Source organism: Erinaceus europaeus, chromosome 18 (genome assembly GCF_950295315.1).
Source record: "Erinaceus europaeus chromosome 18, mEriEur2.1, whole genome shotgun sequence".
Classification (NCBI taxonomy): Eukaryota; Metazoa; Chordata; class Mammalia; order Eulipotyphla; family Erinaceidae; genus Erinaceus; species Erinaceus europaeus.
Window position 1 is genome coordinate 29,473,245 of NC_080179.1, and position 23,174 is coordinate 29,496,418.

General features: G+C 36.3%; 1 protein-coding gene across 2 annotated transcripts in view; it reads left to right on the forward strand.

The window, feature by feature from the left end:
* Positions 1 to 23,174, forward strand: part of KCNH7 (potassium voltage-gated channel subfamily H member 7) — a 618,161-nt gene that overhangs the window by 523,357 nt on the left and 71,630 nt on the right. Inside the window, exon 9 of one of the 2 annotated variants that reach the window (XM_060177804.1) lies at positions 7,863 to 8,062. In XM_060177804.1, the coding sequence (XP_060033787.1) occupies positions 7,863 to 8,062 (200 nt within the window). Of the gene's footprint in view, positions 1 to 7,862; positions 8,151 to 23,174 lie in introns of those variants that run through there. The other variant, XM_007523769.2, reaches the window with a different exon arrangement.

Here is a 23,174-nt window from a genome sequence, read left to right on the forward strand (position 1 = left end):
TTACTGATGGAAGTGACCAATAATGATTGAGAGAGGAACTATTAGAGGTCTAGGCCATCATGTCTATGTGGGAATATAGGGATTCCCTAACTAGGGCCTGTGATGATAGGGTGGTCTGGTATTGACCAAAAAGACCATCAATGAGTGAGCCAGTCTCTTGCCCTTATCCAGCTTTTGTAGTTCTTTCATTATCTGATGAACTTGAACTTTTGCCTAGTTGTTAAAGCTCTGAGTGCCATTTGTTGTACCCAAATGGGTATTAGGTTTATGGGGTCTGTCTTCTTTGGGCCTTTCTCCTAGATTGTTTTTAAACTGCTAGAGAATTAATGACGCCTTCTTTAAGCCATTCTATTAGGATCCCAGGCTTATTATGTCTAAGTTTAATCATGCAGGATACTGACAAAAATATATTCTATTCCTAAGCATCTTAAAAAATATCGTGGGAGAATCATGTTTTCATAGCATGTATAAAATGATGCTAGTATCCTGCCTTGATCCATAATAGAATACAGAATAACTCTACAATAAAAAATATAAATACTGGAGGAGAGTAGATATCATAATGGTTATGCAAGCAGACTCTCATGCCTGAGGCTCCAGAGTCCCAGGTTCAATCCTCTACACCACCATAAGCTAGAGCTGAACAGTGCTCTGGTTAGAAAAATAAATAAACAAATAAATAAAATAAAATATTAAATATATATATACAAATACAGAAAAAAGAAAACATATACTGTTCTTAGACATCAGGAAGCACTAGTAAGGATATTATGTCTGGTCTCACTATATCCTGAACATTCTGCCTCAAGGCACCTTCTGGACCATAGTAAGAGAATAAACAACCTAAGCAATATTTGATGATATTTTACATCATAAAAGAAATTCTGATTAAATGTAAGCATCACTACTATACATAGTATATCCCTGGGTAAGTAAAATATGAAAAGAAATATATGTCTAAAATTATCCAAGTATCATGAAATCAAGTAACACTCTTCGAAGACCCTATTTAAAACACATAGACACAGTGAGAAAGTAATAAAAAATATGTGGACAGTTAGAAAGTAAGATGACAGTAAAACATATAAAAATTTGTTGGAGATTGTTGCAGTTATTATTAGAATAAAATGTATAGCTTAAGAATTTTCTTTTTTTTTTTCTTGCAATGGTTATTGCACGTGCTGGTATGACTCTGGTTCATAGCAGGCTCTTTTTTTTTTCTTTTTTCTATACAGGTGATGGGAGGGAGGGAGGGAAGGAGGGAGAGAGAGAGAGAGAGAGAGGGAGAAAGAGGGAAAAGAAGAAGGAGGAAGAGAAGGAAGAGAAGGAAAAAAGAAGAGGAAGAAGAAAGAGAAGGAGAAGATGATGATGATGAAAAATAAGATGAAGAAGAAGAAGAAGAAGAAGAAGAAGGAGAAGGAGAAGGAGAAGGAGAAGGAGAAGGAGAAGAATAGAAAAAAGGAGGAAGAGGAAGAGTTCAGATAAAAAAGTTAAGGGTAATATAATTAGAAAGGAAAAAACAATAGAGATAAGAATAAAAATAGAGTAAACTAGGTCACATAACATACAAACTATAGAGAAATATTGTGAAAATAAATTCTGGTTCTTTAAACAATAAAGTTAATTCAATTCACCTCTAATTATAATAAAAATAAGATATATGTCACCAATGTCTTACAAGAAAGAAAAGTCATTACTATAAATTCTCCTAGTTAAGATCTCAAGATGCCTGCCTCCATGGGTGGCCAACACTATATTGTTTCTTCTCCAAAACAGAAGATTCCGGGTGCATCTGGGTGACAAGTCTAGCAGATGGAGACTTGTCTCAAGTGGCCTCCCCCAGGGCTCTGTTCTGGCTCCTACGCTATTTAATATTTACATCAATGACCTCCCAGAAACTTCTTCAAGGAAGTTCATTTACGCCGATGACATCTGCTGTGCAACCCAGGCATCCAAGTTCGACATCCTCGAGGAAACACTCACGAAAGACATGTCTCTGATATCTGATTACTGTAAAAAATGGCGACTAATCCCTAGCACTGCAAAAACGGTATCATGTTTTCCATCTACACCATGCCTCGGCCTCACGTGAGCTTAATGTGCAGCTTGGCGATACGAGAATCCGGCATGAAGCCCAGCCAGTCTATCTTGGCGTTACTCTCGATCACACTCTGTCATTTCATGAACATCTCATAAAAACTGCAGCAAAGGTGGGCGCGAGGAATAACATCATTGCAAGACTGGCCAGCTCCTCATGGGGTGCGAGCGCTTCCACACTGCGATCATCATCTCTGGCATTATGCTATTCCACTGCAGAATACTGTGCCCAGTATGGTTCCGTAGCCCCCATGTCCACTTGGTCGATTCCAAATTATATTCCTCCATGAGGATAATTTCTGGAACCATCCGTTCCCCCCCGGTTCCATGGCTGCCAGTTCTTAGCAACATCGCCCCGCCAGATATTTGTCAGGATGCGGCATCATCTAAGTTCATTTCCCACGTCTACGCTCAACCGGACCTGCCAATATATGCGGATATCTTCGCCCACCCTGTCCAACGCTTGACGTCTCGTCACCCAATCTGGTCCCCTACGCCTACACTGAACTTCTCTGTTCCAGACTCTTGGAAACAGAGTAGGCAGTCAGCTGAGGTAAAGAACAAACACCTCATCACAAACCCCTGCAAGTGTCAACCGGCTTTGACCTAGCACGTTATGATTGGGCCCTCCTCAATCGCTATTGAACAGGCCATGGCCGGTGCGCCGCTATGTTCCATCGCTGGGGAGCCAGAGATGACCCGAACTGCCCCTGTGGCTACAGACAGACTATGACCCACATAGTCAATGACTGCCACCTCTCCAGATTCAAAGGAGGTCTCGAAATTTTACATCAGGCTCAACCTGACGCTGTTGACTGGCTACGGAAGATGGGCAAACGCTAGAAGAAGACCTATAAATTCCAAAACCACTGAGAGGATAAATAATATAAGTGAGTTCATGATAATTTAAGTGGACATAATTACTTGAATAATACTAGTTACTAAAACTGACGCTAAAATCAGCAATTCTGAGCCACAAAAATAAAAATTGACACATCACCTTTCTTCAAAATGAGTAACTTCCAATTTTGAAAAGGTATCATTCTGAAAACTAGCAAATGAGAGCTGAAGAAAATACTCTCAACATCTAGATTCTAAAAAGCAGTTTTTAGATGTGATTTTTTTTTTTTGAAGTGACACAATGAATTTCCAGGCATGAAGTCCTGATTTTGCTCTCCAGTATTCATGTGACAGAGTGATGCTCTGCTTTTATCAATAAATAAATCTCTTTTTAAAAAAATCTGTTTACAGACTATATCAAGAATGCCAACTCAAAAATTGTATGGAATATTTAAAGACATTTCACAAAAGATTATATATGAATAACCAATACATGAAAATGGTATCCATCATCAGTAAAATGTGAGTTAAATGGTAATGAGATATTGTTGGACCATTACTGTCATGGAAAAGGTTGATGGTGCCTATGCTGGAAAAGTTTTTAACTGGTATTCTCATTATATGCTAGTAGGAACACAAAAGCACATCAACTTTGGTAGCTTGAGACTTGTTACAAAGTTAAATATACAGGGTAGGGGAGTGGCACACCTGGTTAAGCACACATAGTACTATGCAAGGACTGGTTCTATCTCCCACTTCTCACTTACAGCAGGGATACTTCACAGGCAGTGAAGCAGGTCTGCAGTTATCTGCCTCTCCCTTCTGGGGTAATCTCCCTGTCCTCCTGTCCTCTCTCAATTCTCTTTGTCCTAAGAAAGAGGAATGAAAGAAAGAAAGAAAGAAAGAAAGAAAGAAAGAAAGAAAGAAAGAAAGAAAGAAAGAGAGAAAGAAAGAAAGAAAAGAAGAAAGAAAGGAAGGAAGAAAGAAAAGAAAGAAAGAAAGAAAGAAAGAAAGAAAGGAAGAAAGAAAAAGAGAGGAAGGAAGGAAGGAAGGAAGGAAAGAAGGAAGGAAGGAAGGAAGGATGGATGGGGGATAGAAAGGATGGAAGAAAGAAAGGAAGAAAGAAAGAAAGGGAGAGAAAGAAGGAAAGAGAGAAGGAAGAAGAGGGAGGGGAAGGGTGGGAGGAAGAAGGAAGGAAGGGAGAAGAAAGAAAGAAAGAAATGATGGGAGAAAGGAAGGAAGAAAGAAAGGGAGAGAGAAAGAAGGAGAGAGAGAGGAAGGGAGGGAGGAAGGAAGGAAGGAAGGAAGGAAGGAAGGAAGGAAGGAAGGAAGGAGAAAGAAAGAGAAGGAAGAAAGAAAGAGAAAAAGAAAAAAAGAAAAAGAAAGAAAGAGAGAAAGAGAGAGAGAGAGAGAGAGAAAAAAAAAATACCACCAGGAGGAGTGGTGAGATAGTAGTGCCAGCACTGAACTCCAATGGAGGGGAAAAAAACAAAGTTAAACATACCACACAACTAAATAAAAAGAAAAAGGCAGTCAGGTGTTGGCACACCCTGTTGAGCACACACATTCCTATGTACAAAGACCAAACAGAGAAACACATACACAAAAACTTGTACACAAATTGTTATGGCTGTTTTTCTACCAATAGGAGAGAGTATATGTGGTAGAGACATATAATTCAAATCAATTCAACATTCAGAACACACACACACACAAATTACAGATGCACAAAATGAATCTTCAAAGCATATTAAGCAAAAGTCAATAGTATATAATTGTGTATATTATAACTTCATTTACATGAATTTCTAAAAAGTGCAAATTAATCCAAGTGACATGAAGAAACTCAGTGATGGCAAAGGTCTGAAAAGTGTGCATAGACAGCCAGAGAATCTTCTGGGTTGATTGTAAAGTTCTACATTTTTATTATGTTTAAAGGGATGTATAAATTTGCCAATGATAACTGAACTTTACACTTAAAATAGATTCATTTTACTACATGCAAATTAAACATCAATAAATTAATTTTAAGTTACATTTTTTTAAAATTTTGTGTTATCAGTAAAAAAGTAAATGTATCAACATGTTTCAATTAAAACCTGATCATGTAAATTCATCAATTTCGTTAATATATAAGAATTAGGCTGTGGTATGCTGAAGGACCATATTAGGTATTTTGGAGACAGCAGAATTCACAAATACTTCCAACACTATGATTAGGAAAACTAAAAGAAAAAAAAAGTATGAATCTCCATAGAACACAAGAATTAATTTCAGACAATTATTGCTAACTTCCTTCTTAATTAATGATTCACTGATTCAAATTAGGATCACATATTTATCAGTAAATGATACACCCTACATTGCTTTTATCTGTCTGACTTAAAAGTACTGTCTCTTAAATCATTCAATTCAATGTTACTAATTCCCCTAACCTTTGGGGGCCCAGTGCATGGTGGCAGAGAAAGACTTAAGTTGGAGGTGGGTAGGTGTGGTGCACAGATACCTGACATTGGAAGATAAAAAATTGTACATGTGACAACTTGCTTGTAAACCTTTAATAAGCTGTTTTATTTTAAAGATAAAAACAAAGGTCCATCCCCTATTTTAACAGGAGTCATATTAACCAAGAAACATAGATAAAATAAAAATAGCCAAGAGAGAAATCATTTTAAAACACTTAATTTGAACCTCACCAAATTTCATTTTTAAATAATTACAAAGTTTACATAATTAATGATTTGTAAAATGTGTGTAGGGGGATGATTCAGTTATATATAGTTTAATAAAATATTACAAGCTGATTATTCTTTTCCACACTTGCTGTCATTTTGCTGTCCCAGTTCCTTAAATATATGTCAGCACCTCTGAGAGGTTCCAACTTTTCCTCAGAGATTAAGATATAGATAATATATCATGATGTGAATTTGCATACACACTAACTATAGTTATATATACTTCCTCTAATATTATTAGAAACTGAATAAATATTAAAAGGGAAAGTACTTAAAAAGCTTGTGTCAAATCGAAAAGATTAATCCTGGCAATCACAGAAAGCACTAAAAGTCCTACCTACGGTAGATACATTTCTAATGTTACCAGGTATCTCTAGACTCTCTTCCATAGGGTTTGAAACAAATGACAATCCCTCTCCTAGGGATCTATCCAAAGAAAAAAAAGATACTTATCAAGGAGATCTACATATGCATATTACAGCTATGTTCATAGCGGCACTATTTGTGATAGCCCAACACATGGAAGCAACCCAGTCCAACAACAAGCATATGTTAGTAAAATGATAAAATTATATCCTTTGCATCATCTTGGATGGAACTTGAAAGAATCATATTGAGAGGAGCCAGAGTGAGAAAGATGAATACTAAACAGTCTCACTGATATGTGGAACTTAAGACAAGCAAAGAAAAGTAAAACACAAAGATGAAACTTGAACTAGACATGTTTATTGCAATAAAGTCAAGGACATGGGTGGGGCTTGTGGGGGTGCTTGAGAGGGCATTGGAGACCCAGTGGAAATTGGTAGGTTTTAAGAGTGGTGTGCAGACACCTATCACTGAAAGAAGAGAAGTTGCACACATGTGACAATTGACTTATAAATCATTTCCCAAGTAAAACAATAAGAATTAATTAGCAAATAGTAAAAAAAAGTAAGATTGATTTAAAAATAAAACCTACCAAAACATATATAGCAAGGCCTATCTAGATGTTACTCTTTCCAAAGATGAAAAAAAGTATTTTTCTCCATAAAGATAAGATTATATTCATATATCCTAAGCCAGAAATATGTTTCTCTTGCATATTATAAAACAGAATTTTAATAGATTAAAACACAAAATGCATTCCAGGCAGACTATGAGTTCTTTAAAAACAATTTGTCATTCTTTAGTAAATGCAAGATGGTCAAAATAATCTTTATTTAAATCTGTAATTTTAATATAAGGTTATGTTTGAGGCAGAATCATTATTTTTTAAATTTTTTATTTTAAAAATCATTTTTTACCAGAGCACTGCTCATTTCTGGTTTGTGCCAGGGATTGAATCTGTAACTCTGAGACCACATGCATGCTTGCAAATCTCTTGCACCACTGACAGTGCAACAGCTCCGGTCCAGAGATGTCACAATTCAAAACTTAACTTTTGTATTCTGGTTTTGAAATTCCAAAAATGTGTTTTACTGGACTAAAGAAATAGCTCAGATGATAGAGCATATGTCTTTCCATATTCTAACTATGTAGAGTTGCCTCATACCCATTTACCACAGGAGATGGACCATGTCCTTAAAGCTTCCTCCTGCTCTCTCTTTCTATACATACATCTCAAAGTAAAAGTTTCCCTGAAGCAGTGAATTTATGTATATACAAGCCCCTGATTCCATTAAAAAAGACATTTTGCCTAATGAGATTTTTTTCCAAAAAACATAGTAATCTCATGCCATATTTGAGTATCACATTTCAAATAAATTATTCTAAATGTATATAAAATATTGTAAATGATCTAAGTTTTATTTTTTTAAATATATATTTAATGAAAGAGAGATATAGAAAAAAAAGAAACAAAGAGAGAGGGACCAGAGCACTGCTCAGCTCTGATTTATGGTGGTTCTGGGGATTGAACCTGAGACCTAAGAGCCTCAGGCATGAAAGTCTTTTGCATAACTATTATGCTGCCACTGCAGCCCCAATCTGAGTTTTTACACTAATTTAGAACACATGGTGAATGTGTATAGTATCTTCCCCCAAATGTATCATAAAATTTGTAAAATTCTGTGATAGTATTTCCTAATATTGCCCCCACAAATGGCTAGAGAATATTAAAAAAAAAAAAACCTACATCCTTGAGATTCTGACAAAATGTAAAATGCCCAAGTACATATGGCCTTCCCCCATAACTTTTTTTTTTCAATCCAGCACTTATGTATGCAAGCATTTTTGGGAATGTGTCTGCAATCATCCAAAGACTGTATTCGGGAACTGCCAGGTACCACATGCAGATGCTGAGAGTAAAAGAGTTCATACGTTTTCACCAAATTCCAAACCCTCTGAGGCAACGATTAGAAGAATATTTCCAGCATGCATGGACTTACACCAATGGCATTGACATGAACATGGTATGTATTTCTTTATTCCAAGAATGATGCACCACAGACATACTACTGTCAAAACAGAAAAAAAAAAAAAAATCTCACCAGCTTTGAACCCTTGGCTTTTGTTTCCTTCTCTTGAATGTTTATTTTCTCTCCCCAGAGATAGTCTCTCATTCTCAATTCATGGCATTGCATGGTGCTATATCTAGTTATACTGTGTGGCAAAGGCATTATAACATGATGCAAACTGATATAACTATGTGTAATACATTCCTCACTTCTGGTTAGAGACAACTATTTGGGCTTTTACCACATTATGGCCAGCATTAAATTGTACCTATAGACATAAATAACAACTGTAATGCCCCCAAACAATTATTCAGGGAGATCATTCTTTTAAAAAATTGTTTTTGAAGGCTTATGGGAGAGGCTATGGTGCTTAAGTATGTCATAGTAGTTATGATAGGACATTTCATGTTTCCATTATGAACAATTTTTTAAAACTTTTTTTGAATTATTAGCTAAACAACCCCTTAATGTACCTGAGTTAACGCATCTTTCCTTTCAAGGGTGAAGTATGGATGCCTTCATAACTTTCAAATATATTCAGTATCAGTGATCACTCTTCATAACCCTTCATTTACTTATGCTCAAAATTCAACACAACTAGCAATATTTCAGTGACTCAAAGAACTCTTTTTTTACTATTAGGATTGTACACATTCCTTTGACCCAGATTTTTCACTATAAAGATTTTTGACTGAAAGGAAATTCTGTAAAGAATGCATATCGTATGGCACATCATAGAGCTTTTAAAAACATTTTAAAATATACTGTCCTTCCTACCCTATACCTCCACTGGGCAAGCATCCTGTTATAAACAATACTTTAGAAAATAAAACCACTCACATTGGATAGCATCAATAGCAAAGTAGTATTGCATACATTTATGCAAATTTATGTCAATTTACATTGACATTTTTATTTGATCAATACTACTCTAAAATAATGTATATGTTCAAAATTTGAAGTCAAAATACAAAAATCATTAAAATAATTGCCTAATTTGAAACATAGATTTATGTGTGAATAACCTTATCAGAGCCATGTGTAATTGATTTGACTGAGAAGTAAGGGCATGCCATTATAATAAATTGAATTTGAAGAGCTAATCAATTAGAATATTTCATAGTAATTATAATTAAACATCGTGTTACTTCTAATTATCTCAAAGTTCTTTGTGACAGTTCTGTTAAATTTATCTTACCGCTGTAACCCTTTATATCATAGGAAAGCACTTATACTTTTATGACTTTTATATATTTCCATTGGTGTTATCTGATTATTGATATCAGCATTCAGTAACTATTGAGAATTTATTCTCTAATTTTGGATTGAAGCAGTGTTATGAACTGTCATTCAAATCACATTTCACTAAAATAAACCAAACCAAAACAAACAAAAAATATTTCACTCAGTTTTTCCATTCAGTACTGTCACATTATTTCAGTAATAATCATAAAACAATTATTTATTGTACTCCTTTTCACCATATAACTTTAGTGTTGTGACCATCTTTGTGATAATCTATTTTGTGACAACTATTTACCTTTCATTGTTTAATTCAATTACCTATAAATGTGGCTTATATTACCACTTGCCTATTTGCAATGTACTTATGAAAGATTTATCTCTTTCCTGTCTGCTTCACACCTTAATACATGGAATCACAACACCCACCGGTAAGAACAGGAGGTATTTATATCCAATTTAATTATCGTGTAAACTGTGGAGAACACCCTTGTTATCTGTCAGGTTTAGAGCTTGTTAAATGGTTTCCAATGTTAGTTCTGATCTTTTGTGCATGACATAGCAGAAGACATACAAAGCAAGAAACTGGGGAAGAGTAACCAAGAGGCCAAGTACAGAGTAGAAATCCTAAACTTACAATGACTTGACCTCCAATAAAATTATTATATAGTTTCCCGTTACCCACAAAAAGTCACTTTTCTGCCTCTACACTCACTTTGATACAGATTATGGGTATACGGTTTGCATTAGATATTATTCATTAAAAAAATGACATTCTTTTTCATCACCCTCTACTTTCATGATATAGATGCTTTTCTTTCTTCTCATCTGCATGCTAAATACTACATGACCCTGGAGTGTGTGAGCTCTAAACCATGTGCTACTGAGTCTTGCATGTGGTTTTGAGAACTTGACTTTGCACGGATTTCTTGTTTGTATACTATTTCTACATTTGTCGTCTTGTGACCACAAAGTGAGTAAAAACAAACAAACAAAAAAGCAACATAATGCTGGTAACTCAAAAATGTTTGAAGATGGATGATGTGTACATATAAGTACAATATAAAAAGTGAAGACCAGAGGAAAAGTAACTGTAATCTTAGACTATTGAAAGGTTAAAATGTTCTAACTGCAAGTTTTAGCCTCCAAAATACATTTTGAAAATCTCTGTGTCTTATTAGTTTATGCTAACTAAATTATACTTTACTAACAATTTAGATGTATGTAGTGATGCATAAAAATACATCGAGCTATTGTATCTTACGTCAACATTACACATTATTTCATTTAAGTATAACCTTAAATGTAGTTTCTCGTGAAACATTTTAGAAAATCATTTTTACTGTTCAACCATGTTAAAATTAAATACAAGATTTTCAGTTACATTTTATTAATTGGCTTAATATTACATTTCATAATTCAACGTTATTGATTCTGTGTTAGATCAAAGAACATAGAAGAATAGACCTAAAATCTGCCTTCATATTCCTTATCCTCTGAATTTTTGTGCTTTTCGTTAAAGTTATTGCCAGAATGTTATGAAACCAAAAGTTTTTATTTATTTTTTTAAAAAATACGTAAATACCCTTTTTGTTTGTGCCCATGTTCAAGAATGCAAAAGAGAAGGTTCAGGACAATGAAACTTGTAAAAAGACAATCTTTTTCATCCAAAGACAAATTTAAGAATAGATTTTTCAGAAAAACCTCTTTAACTCCAATTGTGGAAACCTTGTTCCAGAAGTTTCACTATTTAGGAAAGAAAAGATACTGTCTCTGATTAGGACTAGGGGAGTTTTGCCAACTAAAAGCTGACTTTTTGACAGTATGGCATTTGATTGGGGAAGGGCCTGGGTGGTGGCACACATGGCTGAGTGCTCATACCACAATGTGCAAAGATCCAACTTCATGCCTTGATTCCTCACCTGTAAAGAGGTTACACCAGCACTGACACAGTGTTACCAGTGGCTTTCTTCCTCTCTCCCTCTCTCTCCCTTCTCTCCCTCTCAGTTTCTCTCTATCATATCAAATAAATACATATTAAAATATATAATTTCTGACATTATCTAAGGTTGTTTTCATGATAACAGCACTACCAAGAACTGAAAATCATCCTCTACGTCAGTTTAGAATCATTTTCCCACATCACCCATGAGCCTGTTTTGAATGAAGAAGAATTACAATAACCATGACCTTTACTTCATTCTGGATGGAGAGAAATAAGCCAGTTGTCACACAAATATCTCTATATTTTTCATTTTTTCATTATATTAGAATGAAAGAAAATCCTTAGTGAAGTTTTAACGAAGAATGTATTTCTTACCTAACAAAGCCTTCCCTCAGTAATGCCTGAATAACAGAAATAAATGTGGAATAATTCAGAAGGCAAGCACTTGCTCTCTGCCACTAGTCTTGAACAAGTCACTTGATCTCTCTGCAATTTCATTTTACTAATTTTTGTGTATTTTTAAAGCACCAGAAATCAGTGTTCTAAGTGTATAAATTTTATGATAAGGACTTCTCTGCATGAGGAGAGATTCTAACCAATCTGCTGCCTATTCTCTTGCTCCTTGTGGTGGACCTCTACTTCTCTTATGGAACACCTGCTTCTGCATAGTATGTTATTCAAAAAAAAAAAAACACTGAGCTAGGTGAGTGGCTGTACTACTGCTAATGGAATTAGTTGAAAGGAGCCATTTCAGGTCAAGACAACGGCAACACAAGTATGGGAGAACACAAGGCAAAATTCAAGCAAATAATCCCAAAACAACTTTTTTTTTTTTTGCATTTTAAAAAAGGGGATAATCAACTATATTCTTAGTCTAAGATATTAATGGAGAAAATTTTGAAAGACTGACACAGAAAATAGTTTAAATAAATATAATATGGGGGATGAATTCCTCAACAGAATTGTCAAGTTTTCCTTAAATACATGAAGAAAAAAATAAGGAGTACAGGCATTGATTTTAATAGTACAGGAAAAGACTCAACAGCACTATATTACATTGTCCAGTCTCTTCAGTAAATCAGAGACCAAGTGAAATCTTCACAGAAGAGGAGGTACAGGATAAAAGCTGTGTTTAAAAAGGGAAAGAATTGAGCCGGTAAAAATAACTCTCTTGGATAGGGCACTGCTTTGCCATATGTGCCTTCCAAGTGTAGGCCCAGCCCCCTCCTTACTGAAAGAAGCTTCAGTAATTTTTTTTCTTTCTCTTTCTACCTCTCTGTTTCTATCTGAAAAAAATATAGGGTGTGGGGGTAAGAAGACAGTGGAAGAATTTCTAGGGATTTCAACCATCAATTATTTTATTTTTGTTTTGTTTATTCTGAGTAACTTATTTTTATTAGTGATTTAATATTGATTTACAAAATTATAAGATAATAGGGTTATAAATCCACACCATTCCCATCACCAGAGTTCTGTGTCCCCATGCACCCTAGTGAAAATTGAAGTATTTCTCTCAAGGTCACAGATAGTGGTTGACTTTATATCTATCACTATCTTTATCTATATATATTTTCTGTTCATTTTCTCTATGGTTGTTCCTTCACTTCTTTTCTTTTTTATTGATTATTTAATATTGGTTTACAAAATTATAAGATATTAGGGGTATAATTCCTTACAGCTCCCACCACGAGAGTTCTGTGTCACAACCCCTACAGTGGAACTTCCTTAGTTCTCCCAAGATCGCTGATATGGGATATATATATATATATATATATACATACATATAGATCTAGATATACATTATTTCCCTTTTTTTAATGGTCCTGTCTTCACTTACTTTATAAGTCACCTTACACCTATTACTACTTCTGGTTGACTTTCCTTTTTTCCTCTTCTCTCTCAGTTAAGAGAAACAGTGCCTGTCTTCCTTTGGTGTTTTTCAAATTTGCTTCTCTTTCATTAATAGTATGAAAAATAAGATTTCTGGTAACAAATGCTTTAGTTCTTGGTGGAACAGGGGTCCAGAGCCTCTGTCAAGCATCAGTTTTGTAGATTGATTAAAATAATTTAGACTGAAAAGTCTGAAAGATGGCAACTGGAAGCTCCAGGATTGTTCTCTGTGAAATGGAGATGACAGAAGCAACAACCAAGGGAAGTAAAAGAACCAACAAATATGGAAATGATCCTTGAGGTACAGAAAACCCAAAGACAGAAGAAAAGAAACACAGGGAGCATTGGGGAGGAGAAAAAAAAAAAAAAGCCAAGGAGTTCCCAGTCCAAATTCCCCAGACCCCAGACCCCCAATACTGTCATCTGTACCCACAAGCCTGCTAGACCCTACGCATGGAGTCCCAAGTGAGTCTTTCACCCCAAGATAGCTGACTCAGCCTACCTGTACTACCACTGGAAAGAGCTTTACCCTCACCCTACACTAGGCCAGAAGTCCATGGAGCCAGACCTGGGCCCAATATAGGTTATACTGTGTTCTAGAGAGTGTGGATTCCAATTCCCACATGTGCATGCAGGGAAGCCAAACCAGCCTCTTCCCCCATGCTTCACTGTATTAGGGCGGATGTGTGCAGTCCCCAGCTCTCTGCTCATTTAGTGGAGTCAGAACTGGATCTCCCTCCCCAGATTTCACCGTGTTATGCCACTGAGTATATGTTCCAGTTCCTGCATGTCCAGGGGAACCACAACAGTCTTTCCCATACAGACTTCACTGTGTTAGGGCTGGTGAGTGCTGACAATAAGTACAGTGGCTGCATCCTAGGAGCCAGAGTAGCCTCTTCCCCCAGGCTCCATTGTGTTCTGGGGTGGAGATCCCAACATCTATGTGTGCATATGTTGGACCCAGAGCAACCCCCACGCCCCTCCCCCCAAATTATCCTGGGTTTGAGTCAGATCCCAACTTCCAGGTGTGTGTCTCACAGAGCCAGAACAGCATTCTGGACCACACAAGAGTCACTGAATCCCCTCTTGAACCACCGACTCTGCTGCATACCAAGCCCAGAGAAAAGAAGGTTGCATCCCTTTTGCATAAAGGAGCCTGGAAACTGCTGAGCCTCTCTGTGCACATGCCGGGCCTCAAGTGCCTCACTAAGAGACAGCTGGGTGGCCTTCGATCTGGGACAGGACTTTGTGCACAACCAAACATCCCAAGGACACTCCCTTAATCTCACATGGCCAGTGACCGTGACCATGTCTTTCAGTGTCTTACTGAATGACTTTGTGACTTTGAGCGAACTACCCCAACCAATTTCCTCTGAGTTGGAATACCACTGACACTGCTAGTCAAGCATCCATCTCTGAGACAACAGGATAACCTGAAGTGTGATAGTAATAGACAGAATGGAGAGATGTATAAAATCCATCCCACAAGAAAATCAATAAAAAGAAAAGAACTATAATAAAACAGAGATAAGCAAAATCTTTAAAGTAGAATCTAAAAAATGAGTCAACCTATTTGCCATTGGAATGATATAAGACAGGGAAGAAAACCCCAATGAAAAGTGAAGATCAGCAGAAGAGATCCCAAAGGAGAATAAAAATAAAAACTTAGAGGAAATAAGAGAACCAAGTGACAAAATAGATGAAGTAATTTCAGAATTAGCCAAAGTTAATGCCACAATAGCTTAGAAAAATAGCACAATGGTAGAGCTAAATATCACAACAGTAGAGCAAAGTCACACAATAAGTAATCTAAAAGCTATAACAGCTGAGCAAAAGGATAGAGTTGAGGGTCTTTCAAACAGAAAAATAGAATCAGCAAGAGTGAAGATGAAGCAGGAAAGACTTACAAAAAAGAGGCAAACCTAGAGCATGAGATGAGGCAACAAAAACAACACCAGAGATGTGTGATGATTTAAAGCAAAACATTAGAAATATCAGCTTACCAGAAGGAGAGGAAGAAGCATAGAAACTCATACTTGACAAAATAATAGAAGAGGACTTCCCCCAAATTAAAAATGGGAAACATATAAAGATAAAAGAAGCTCAGAGAATGTGGAACAAAATCAATACAAAGATGCATATACTCAGCCATGTTATAATTAAGCTTTTAAAGACTAAAGATAAAGAAAAGTTATTGAAAGCAGCATGAGAAAAACAAAGTGACATTCAGAGGTAAATAAAACTATCAACAGATTTCTCAGCCAAAACCCTAAAATCTAGAAGGAAATGGAAAGATATCTATAGAGTGTTAAATTAGAAAGGCTTCCAACCAAGAACACTCTGTCCTCTTAGACTCTCCTTCAGATTGGAGGGAGGAACAATAATGTTCTCAGAAAAAGAGCAACTGAATCAATTACAATAAAACCAGCCTTAAAGGAAGTCATAAATCGACTTTTATAAAATCAAACACACATAAAAGATTCAACAACCATATAAAATAATGATACTGAAACACCTCAAATCTGTAATTACATTAAATGTCAGTACTCTGAATTCACCCATCAAAAGACACAGAGTTGGGAATGTGGATCTAAAAAACGTGATTCAACCATATGCTGCCTGCAAGAGAGATACTCGACTCAACAAGACAACAATAGGCTTAAACTAAAAAGATGGAAAATTATTATACAAGCCAATAGTCCTAAAAAAAAAGAGAGAAAGAGACAGTCATACTCATATTTGATACAATGGACTTCAAAATAATTTAAACAATAATAAAGATGGTGAGTATATCACTCTTAGGGTACCAGTCAACCAAGAAGAGCTCACAATGATCAATATCTATACTCAAATGAAGGGGCAGCAAAATATGTAAACAGCTACTTAGACCCTTGAGGAAATACATTGATAGCAATACAATAATAGCAGTGGGCTTTAATTCCCCACTCTCTCAAACTGATAGATAAACTATGCAGAAAATAAATAAACAAGAGAATTAAATAAACTATTTGATAGGTTAGACCTTTTATATATCTTTAGATTTCTTCATTCTAATATCTTTGATGAACATTGATGCTAAGATATTCAGGAAGATTCTGGACAATAGAATAAAGCAGTACATTAAGAATATTATGTGCATCATGACCAAGTAGGCTTTATCCCAGGGACACAATGCTGATTCAACACATGCAAATAAATAAATATGATTCATCATATCAACAAAAGGAAAACCAAAAATCATATGATTATTTCTGCATTTGCAGAAAAAGATTTTGACAAGATCCAACAGCCATTCATGATCAAAACACTAAGAAAAATAAGAAATTCCTCAAACTCTTTAAATGTATATATAGCAGTAGCCAGCGTCATATTCACTGGTGAGAAGCTAAAAGCTTCTCCTCTCTAATTAGGTACAAGGCAGAGCTGTCCATTGACACCATTACTATTCAACATAGTGTTGGAAGTCTTAGTCATAGTAATTAGGCAAGATAAAAGAGGTAAAAGCATTCAGATTGAAAAAGAAACTCCTGAAAATTACTGAAATACAGTAAAGTGGTAGGCTACAAAATCAATATACAAAACTCAGTGGTGTTCCTTTGTGGGAACACCAAAATAAAAAAATAAGACATCCAGAAGTCAATCTCTTTTTACTACAGCAGCAAAAACCATCAAATATTTAGGAATAAAGTTAATACAGGATGTGGAGGACTTGTATAGTGAAAACTATGAGTCATTCTCCAAGGAAATATAAAGAGATACAAAGAAATGGAGAAATAGTACATGCTCATGAATAGAATTAATATCGGGAGCCAGGTGGTAGTGCAGCGGGGTAAGCTCACTTGGCATGAATCACAAGGACTGGTGTAAGGATCCTTGTTCGAGCCCTGGCTCCCCACCTGCAGGGAGTCACTTCAAAAGCAGTGAAGCAGGTCTGCAGGTGTTTTTCCTCTCCCCCTCTCTGTCTTCCTCTTCCCCTCCTCTCTCCATTTCTCTCTTTTTTTTAATTTATTTTTTATTTAAGAAAGGATTAATTAACAAAACCATAGGGTAGGAGGGGTACAACTCCACACAATTCCCAGCACCCAATCTCCATATCCCACCCATTCCCTCCCCTGATAGCTTTCCCATTCTCTATCCCTCTGGGAGCATGGACCCAGGGTCATTGTGAGTTGCAGAAGGTGGAAGGTCTGCCTTCTGTAATTGCTTCCCTGCTGAACATGGACATTGACTGGTCTGTCCATACTCCAAGTCTGCCTCTCTCTTTCCCTAGTAGGGTGGGTATCTGGGGAAGCAGAGCTCCAAGACACATTGGTGGGGTCTTCAGTCCAGGGAAGCCTGGCCGGCATCCTGATGGCCTCTGGAACCTGGTGGCTGAAAAGAGAGTTAAAATACAAAGCCAAACAAATTGTTGAGCAATCATGGACCCAAAGCTTGGAATAGTGGAGAGGAAATGTTACAGGGGTACTCACTGCAAACTCTAGTGTACTTCTGCTTTCAGGTATATATTTTTCACTAGTTTATGGATACGTGTGAACATATGCTCTCTCTCACAGAACATGGTCTATATCTAGATTTTGGGTCTTTGTTAGAAAGTGAACAACCTTGGATGGAATTAGAGAATACTATGAAAGGAAAGGTCTCACCCAAGTAATGAAGCTGAAAGGTTGTCATTCCACACGTGAAGTCTCTGGAGACAGTCTGAGCTGAAGCATGTTGAGGTGGCAATCGTTGTGTTGATTAGGTTGCCATCAGCAGATGCAATATTATTTGATATGGATTGGGAGAGGCATGAGGGAAAGTGGGCCCTATCCTAAGGTTCCAGGACTGGGGGAAATATAGGCTCTCTAGTGGAGATGTGAGGTTCCTGTTGTTTTAGGGTTCAAAAAGACAATGGATAGTTAATGTTATCATTACATTATATGGTAATTGGTTAACTTTGAAAAGTCCTTTTGTTAGGGTTTGCTGTATAGTACCCAGTATCTTGTATGTAGCTGTGGCATTGGTTGCTTCTGATCTACTTGGTCTAGGCTTTTGAGAGGTCCACATAACAAATACACAGCCTATATATTAAAAAGACTCACTCTGTGTTTTAAAATCTTTGAGACATACAATTAATTTTTCCCCTCTCATATTAATTAACTAGTGATTTATATGACTACATTTTACTAGGAGTGTACATAAACACCATTCCCACCACCAAAAGACTATGTCCCATCCTACCCACCCACCCCCACCCCCCATTGGCCCAGGAAGCTGCATGTCTACCCCTCACCACAGGGTTTTTACTTTGGTGACCTACTTTCAATTTAGTCAGATCCTGCTTTTAGTTTCCTTTTCAGATCTTCTTTCTTAACTTCTGTTGATGAGTGGGATCATCCCATACTCATCTTTATCTTTCTGACTTAGCTCACTTAACATAACTCCTTCTAGCTCTGTCCAAGATGGGTCTGAGAAGGTGGGTTCATTGTTCTTGATAGCTGTATAGTATTCGATTGTGTATATATACCACAGCTTTCCCAACCACTCATCTGTTGTTGGGCACCTGGGTTGCTTCCAAGTTTTAGCTATTATGAATTGTGCTGCTATGAACATAGGAGAACACCTCTTTTTGGTTGGGTGTTATGGAGTCCTTGGGGTATAACCCCAGGAGAGGAATTACTGGATCATATGGAAGGTCCATGTCTAGCCTTGTGAGAGTTTTCCAGACTGCTCACCACAGAGGCTGGACCATCAGCAGTGCAGAGGGGTTCCTCTGTCCCCACATCCTCTCCAGCATTTGTTGCTGCTGTCCTTTTTGATGTATGCCATTCTCACAGGAGTGAGGTGGTATCTCAATGTTGTCTTAATTTGCATTTCTCTGACAGTCAGTGACCTAGAGCAGTTTTTCATATGTTTGTTAGCCTTTTGGATCTCCTCTGTAGTGAATGTTTTGTTTATATCCTCTGCCCATTTTTGGATGGGCTCATTTGCTTTTTTGGTGCTAAGTTTGCTGAGCTCTTTATATATTTTGATGATTAGTTTCTTGTCTGATGTATGGCATGTGAAGATCTTCTCCCATTATGTGAGGGGTCTCTCTGTTTGTTTAATAGTTCCTTTGGACGTGCAGAAGCTTTTCAATTTGATGTAGTCCCATTGGTTTGTTTCTACTTTAGTCTTTCTTGCAATTGGGTTTGATTCATCAAAGATGTCCTTGAGGTGTAGGTAGGAAAGTGTTTTATCAATGTTTTCCTCTAAGTATTTGATTGTTTCTGGTCTAACATCCAGGTCTTTGATCCACTTGGAGTTTGATTTTTGTTTCTGGTGAGATAAGGTGGTTCAATTTCCTTCTCTGCATGTTACAAACCCAGTTTCCCAGCATCATTTATTGAAGAGAGCCTCCTTCTTCCATTTAATACTTTGAGTCCCCTTATCAAAGATTAGATGTCCATAGTTGTGGGGATTTATTTCTGGGCTTTCAATTCTGTCCCACTGGTCTGTGTGCTTATTTTTGTTCCAGTACCATGCTGTCTTGATAGTGATGGCTTTATAATGTAGTTTGAGATCTGGGAGTGTGATGCGTCCATTTCTGTTTCTTTTCCTCAAGATGGTTTTGGCAATTCTAGGTGTTTTCAGGTTCCAGATAAATGGTTGTAGTGTTTGTTCTATTCTCTTAAAGAAGCTTGGTGGAACTTTGATGGGTATTGCATTAAATTTGTGTATGGCTCTGGGGAGAATATTCATTTGATGATATTTATTCTTCCAATCCATGAGCATGGGATATCTTTCCATTTCTTGGTATAAGTTTCTATTTCCTTGAGTAGCGACTCATAGTTTTCAGCATACAAGTCTTTCACTTCTTTGGTCAACTTTATTCCTAGGTATTTGATTGATTTTGCAGAAACAGTAAATGGGAGTGATTTCTGGATGTCTTCTTCTTCAGATTTAGTGTTTGCATAGAGAAATGCCACTGATTTTTGTACATTGATTTTGTAGCCTGATACCTTGCTATATTGCCTAATAACTTCCAGTAATTTTCTACTGGATTCTTTAGGTCTTTCTATGTATACTATCATATCATCTGCAAATAGTGAGAGCTTGACTTCTTCCCTTCCAATCTGTATTCCTTTGATTTCTTTCTCTTGCCTGATTGCTATGGCAAGAACTTCCAATACTATGTTGAAGAGTAACGGTGACAGTTGACAGCCCTGTCTAGTCCCTGATCTGAGGGGGAATGCTTTCAGCTTCTGTCCATTGAGTATGATGTTGGCTGTAGGTTTGCTATATATAAATTCTACTATCTTGAGGAATTTCCCATCTATTCCCATTTTTTGTAGATTTTTGAGCATGAATGTGTGTTGGATTTTGTCAAAGGCTTTCTCTGCATCTATTGAGATAATCATGTGGTTTTTGTCTTTGCTTTTATTGATGTGGTGAATGACATTGATTGACTTATGGATGTTGAACCAGCCTTGCTTTCCTGGGATGAATCCCACTTGGTCATGATGAACAATCTTTTTGATGTGCTGTTGTATCCGGTTGGCCAAGATCTTGTTTAATATTTTGGCATCTATGTTCATTAGAGATATTGGTCTGTAGTTTTCCTTTTTTGTTGTGTCCCTATCAATTTTTGGTATCAGGGTGATTTTGGTATTTGGCTTCATAGAAGGTGGAAGGGAGTATTCCTGTTTCTTCAGTCTTATGGAAAAGCTTAAGAAGTATAGGTACTGTTTCCTAAAAGTTTTGTAGAATTTGTTTGTGAAGCCATCTGGTCCAGGACTTTTGTTTTTGGTGAGATTCTTTTTTTTTTTAATTATTTTTTATTATTTATTTATTTATTCTCTTTTGTTGCCCTTGTTGTTTTATTGTTGTAGTTATTATTATTGTTGTTGTCGCTGTTGGATAGGACAGAGAGAAATGGGAGAGGAGGCGAAGACAGAGAGGAGAAGAGAAAGATAGACACCTGCAGACCTGCTTCACAGCCTGTGAAGCGACTCCCCTGCAGGTGGGGAGCCAGGGTTCGAGCCGGGATCCTTATGCTGGTCCTTGTGCTTTGCGCCACCTGCACTTAACCCGCTGCGCTACAGCCCGACTCCCATTGGTGAGATTCTTAATAACGGTTTCAATTTCTTTGTCTGTAATTGGTGCATTTAGGTTTTATAGTTCTTCTTGGTTCAGTTTTGGAAGGACATATGTTTCTAGCAGTTTTATTTGTTTTTGATCTACCCATTTTTTTTATTCATGTGTTTCTTATTTTTATGTTCTGTTGTTCCTCAGCTGTTGTGTTTTGAGTACAAGCAACACTGCATTAAATACCTTTATGACAAATGCAATCACCAACCTCAGGAATTACAATAGCAACTGAAGCAAGGATTGAAGCAGTTTAATCACTACCAGTTAGCCGAACAATGTCTCCAGTCCATGAAAAAATAGCAACCAAGTCCAAGTAAAGAAGAAAAAGAAAGGAAGGGATAGCAAGAATAGACAATTATGCAAATCTACTATCCACTGTATATTCTAGGGGTTGCAAGAGGAGAGAGGGAAGTAGAGCAGAGATACACACATAGAGAGTCCACTCTGAATCAGATTTCTCCCCCAAAATAATTCACTAATGAATATCAGTGAATTCAGAAAGACAAAGTAGAAGGAAGAAATGGAAGACAAGATAAAAAAAAAAGAGAAACAAGAGAGAGAAAAGAAAAAAGATAAGAAAAAAGCTGCAATAAAAGATCAGTGAAAGGAGAGCTTTTTAATTGATTAATTTATTTTTTATTTTATTTTATTTTATTTTTTTTTGTTTTTCTTGGTTTAGACATATTGCTAGAGATAAGTAGAGATGAGAAAAGCATATATAGTCTTTTTCATTCCACATATTCTTAATGAACCTTCTTTAGTTTGTATTTTGGGGTCTTAACTGGCTTAGGTTTGGTACATGCAGCACAGCTCTAAAATCAATCCATCATCCAATTAAAAAAACAAAAACATCAACTAATTAAAAAAAACCTTCTTCATTGGAATATTTCTTATTTCGTGATGCATTTTTAACACTACTGATTAATGCCAAATAATTTATATATATTCTGTAATTAATTACCCCACTTTTGATAATTTTCATAAATCGAGGTTTTCTATAAAGGTGCTGAACATATTAGTAACATAATGACTCACGCTCTACATTCTATCATTATAAATGAATCTTAGAGAACCAGCGAGACACCATCTGGTTTTGCCTATGAATTCCAATATGTGGATGTTAGAAAGATCAAGATTAAAGGAAGGATCATATTGTTTTTTTCTAAGGTAAGGGCTTTAGTCCAGAGTCAAATTTTATCTAATGTATCTATGATTTATACTTACTAACTAGGTAATACTAATTCTGAGGTCACAGAATTACTACTAGTGTGGTTAATATAGGCCTGCCTTTTATGACCTATTCATAATATTCTTGAATATTGTGATCACTTTTTTCTTATCATTAATAAAAATTTTGTAAGTCATAGATATTTTTCACCTATTTCTAGTTTCTTTGTAATCCATGTTAAACTTACTAGATTTCTTTAAGCTATTTTTGAACAGTTTTTTTCTTGTTTATTAAACTTTTCCCCATTTTTCAGTTTCCACTAAGCTTACAAATTATACAAGTAATTTTCTAAATTTCCTTATACATTTTGCTATATGGTTAGAAAAATCTGATTTGTTTGAAATAGGGGTTTATTAATTTATTTTCTTTACAGAAAGAAATTTTCAGTACTGGCAGAATTTAAACATCATTGGTTTTTTTAAATTTTTATTTATAAAAAGAAAACACTGGAAAAAACCATAGGATAAGAGGGGTACAACTCCTTACCCAATTCCCACCACCAGAACTCCGTATCCCATCCCCTTTCCTGATAGCTTTCCTATTCTTTATTCCTCTAGGAGTATTGTTTTCTATTGATTAATATATCGCCTTCTTAGGACTGGACAGTGGCACACCCAGTTGAGTGCACATATTGCAGTACACAAGGATCTGGG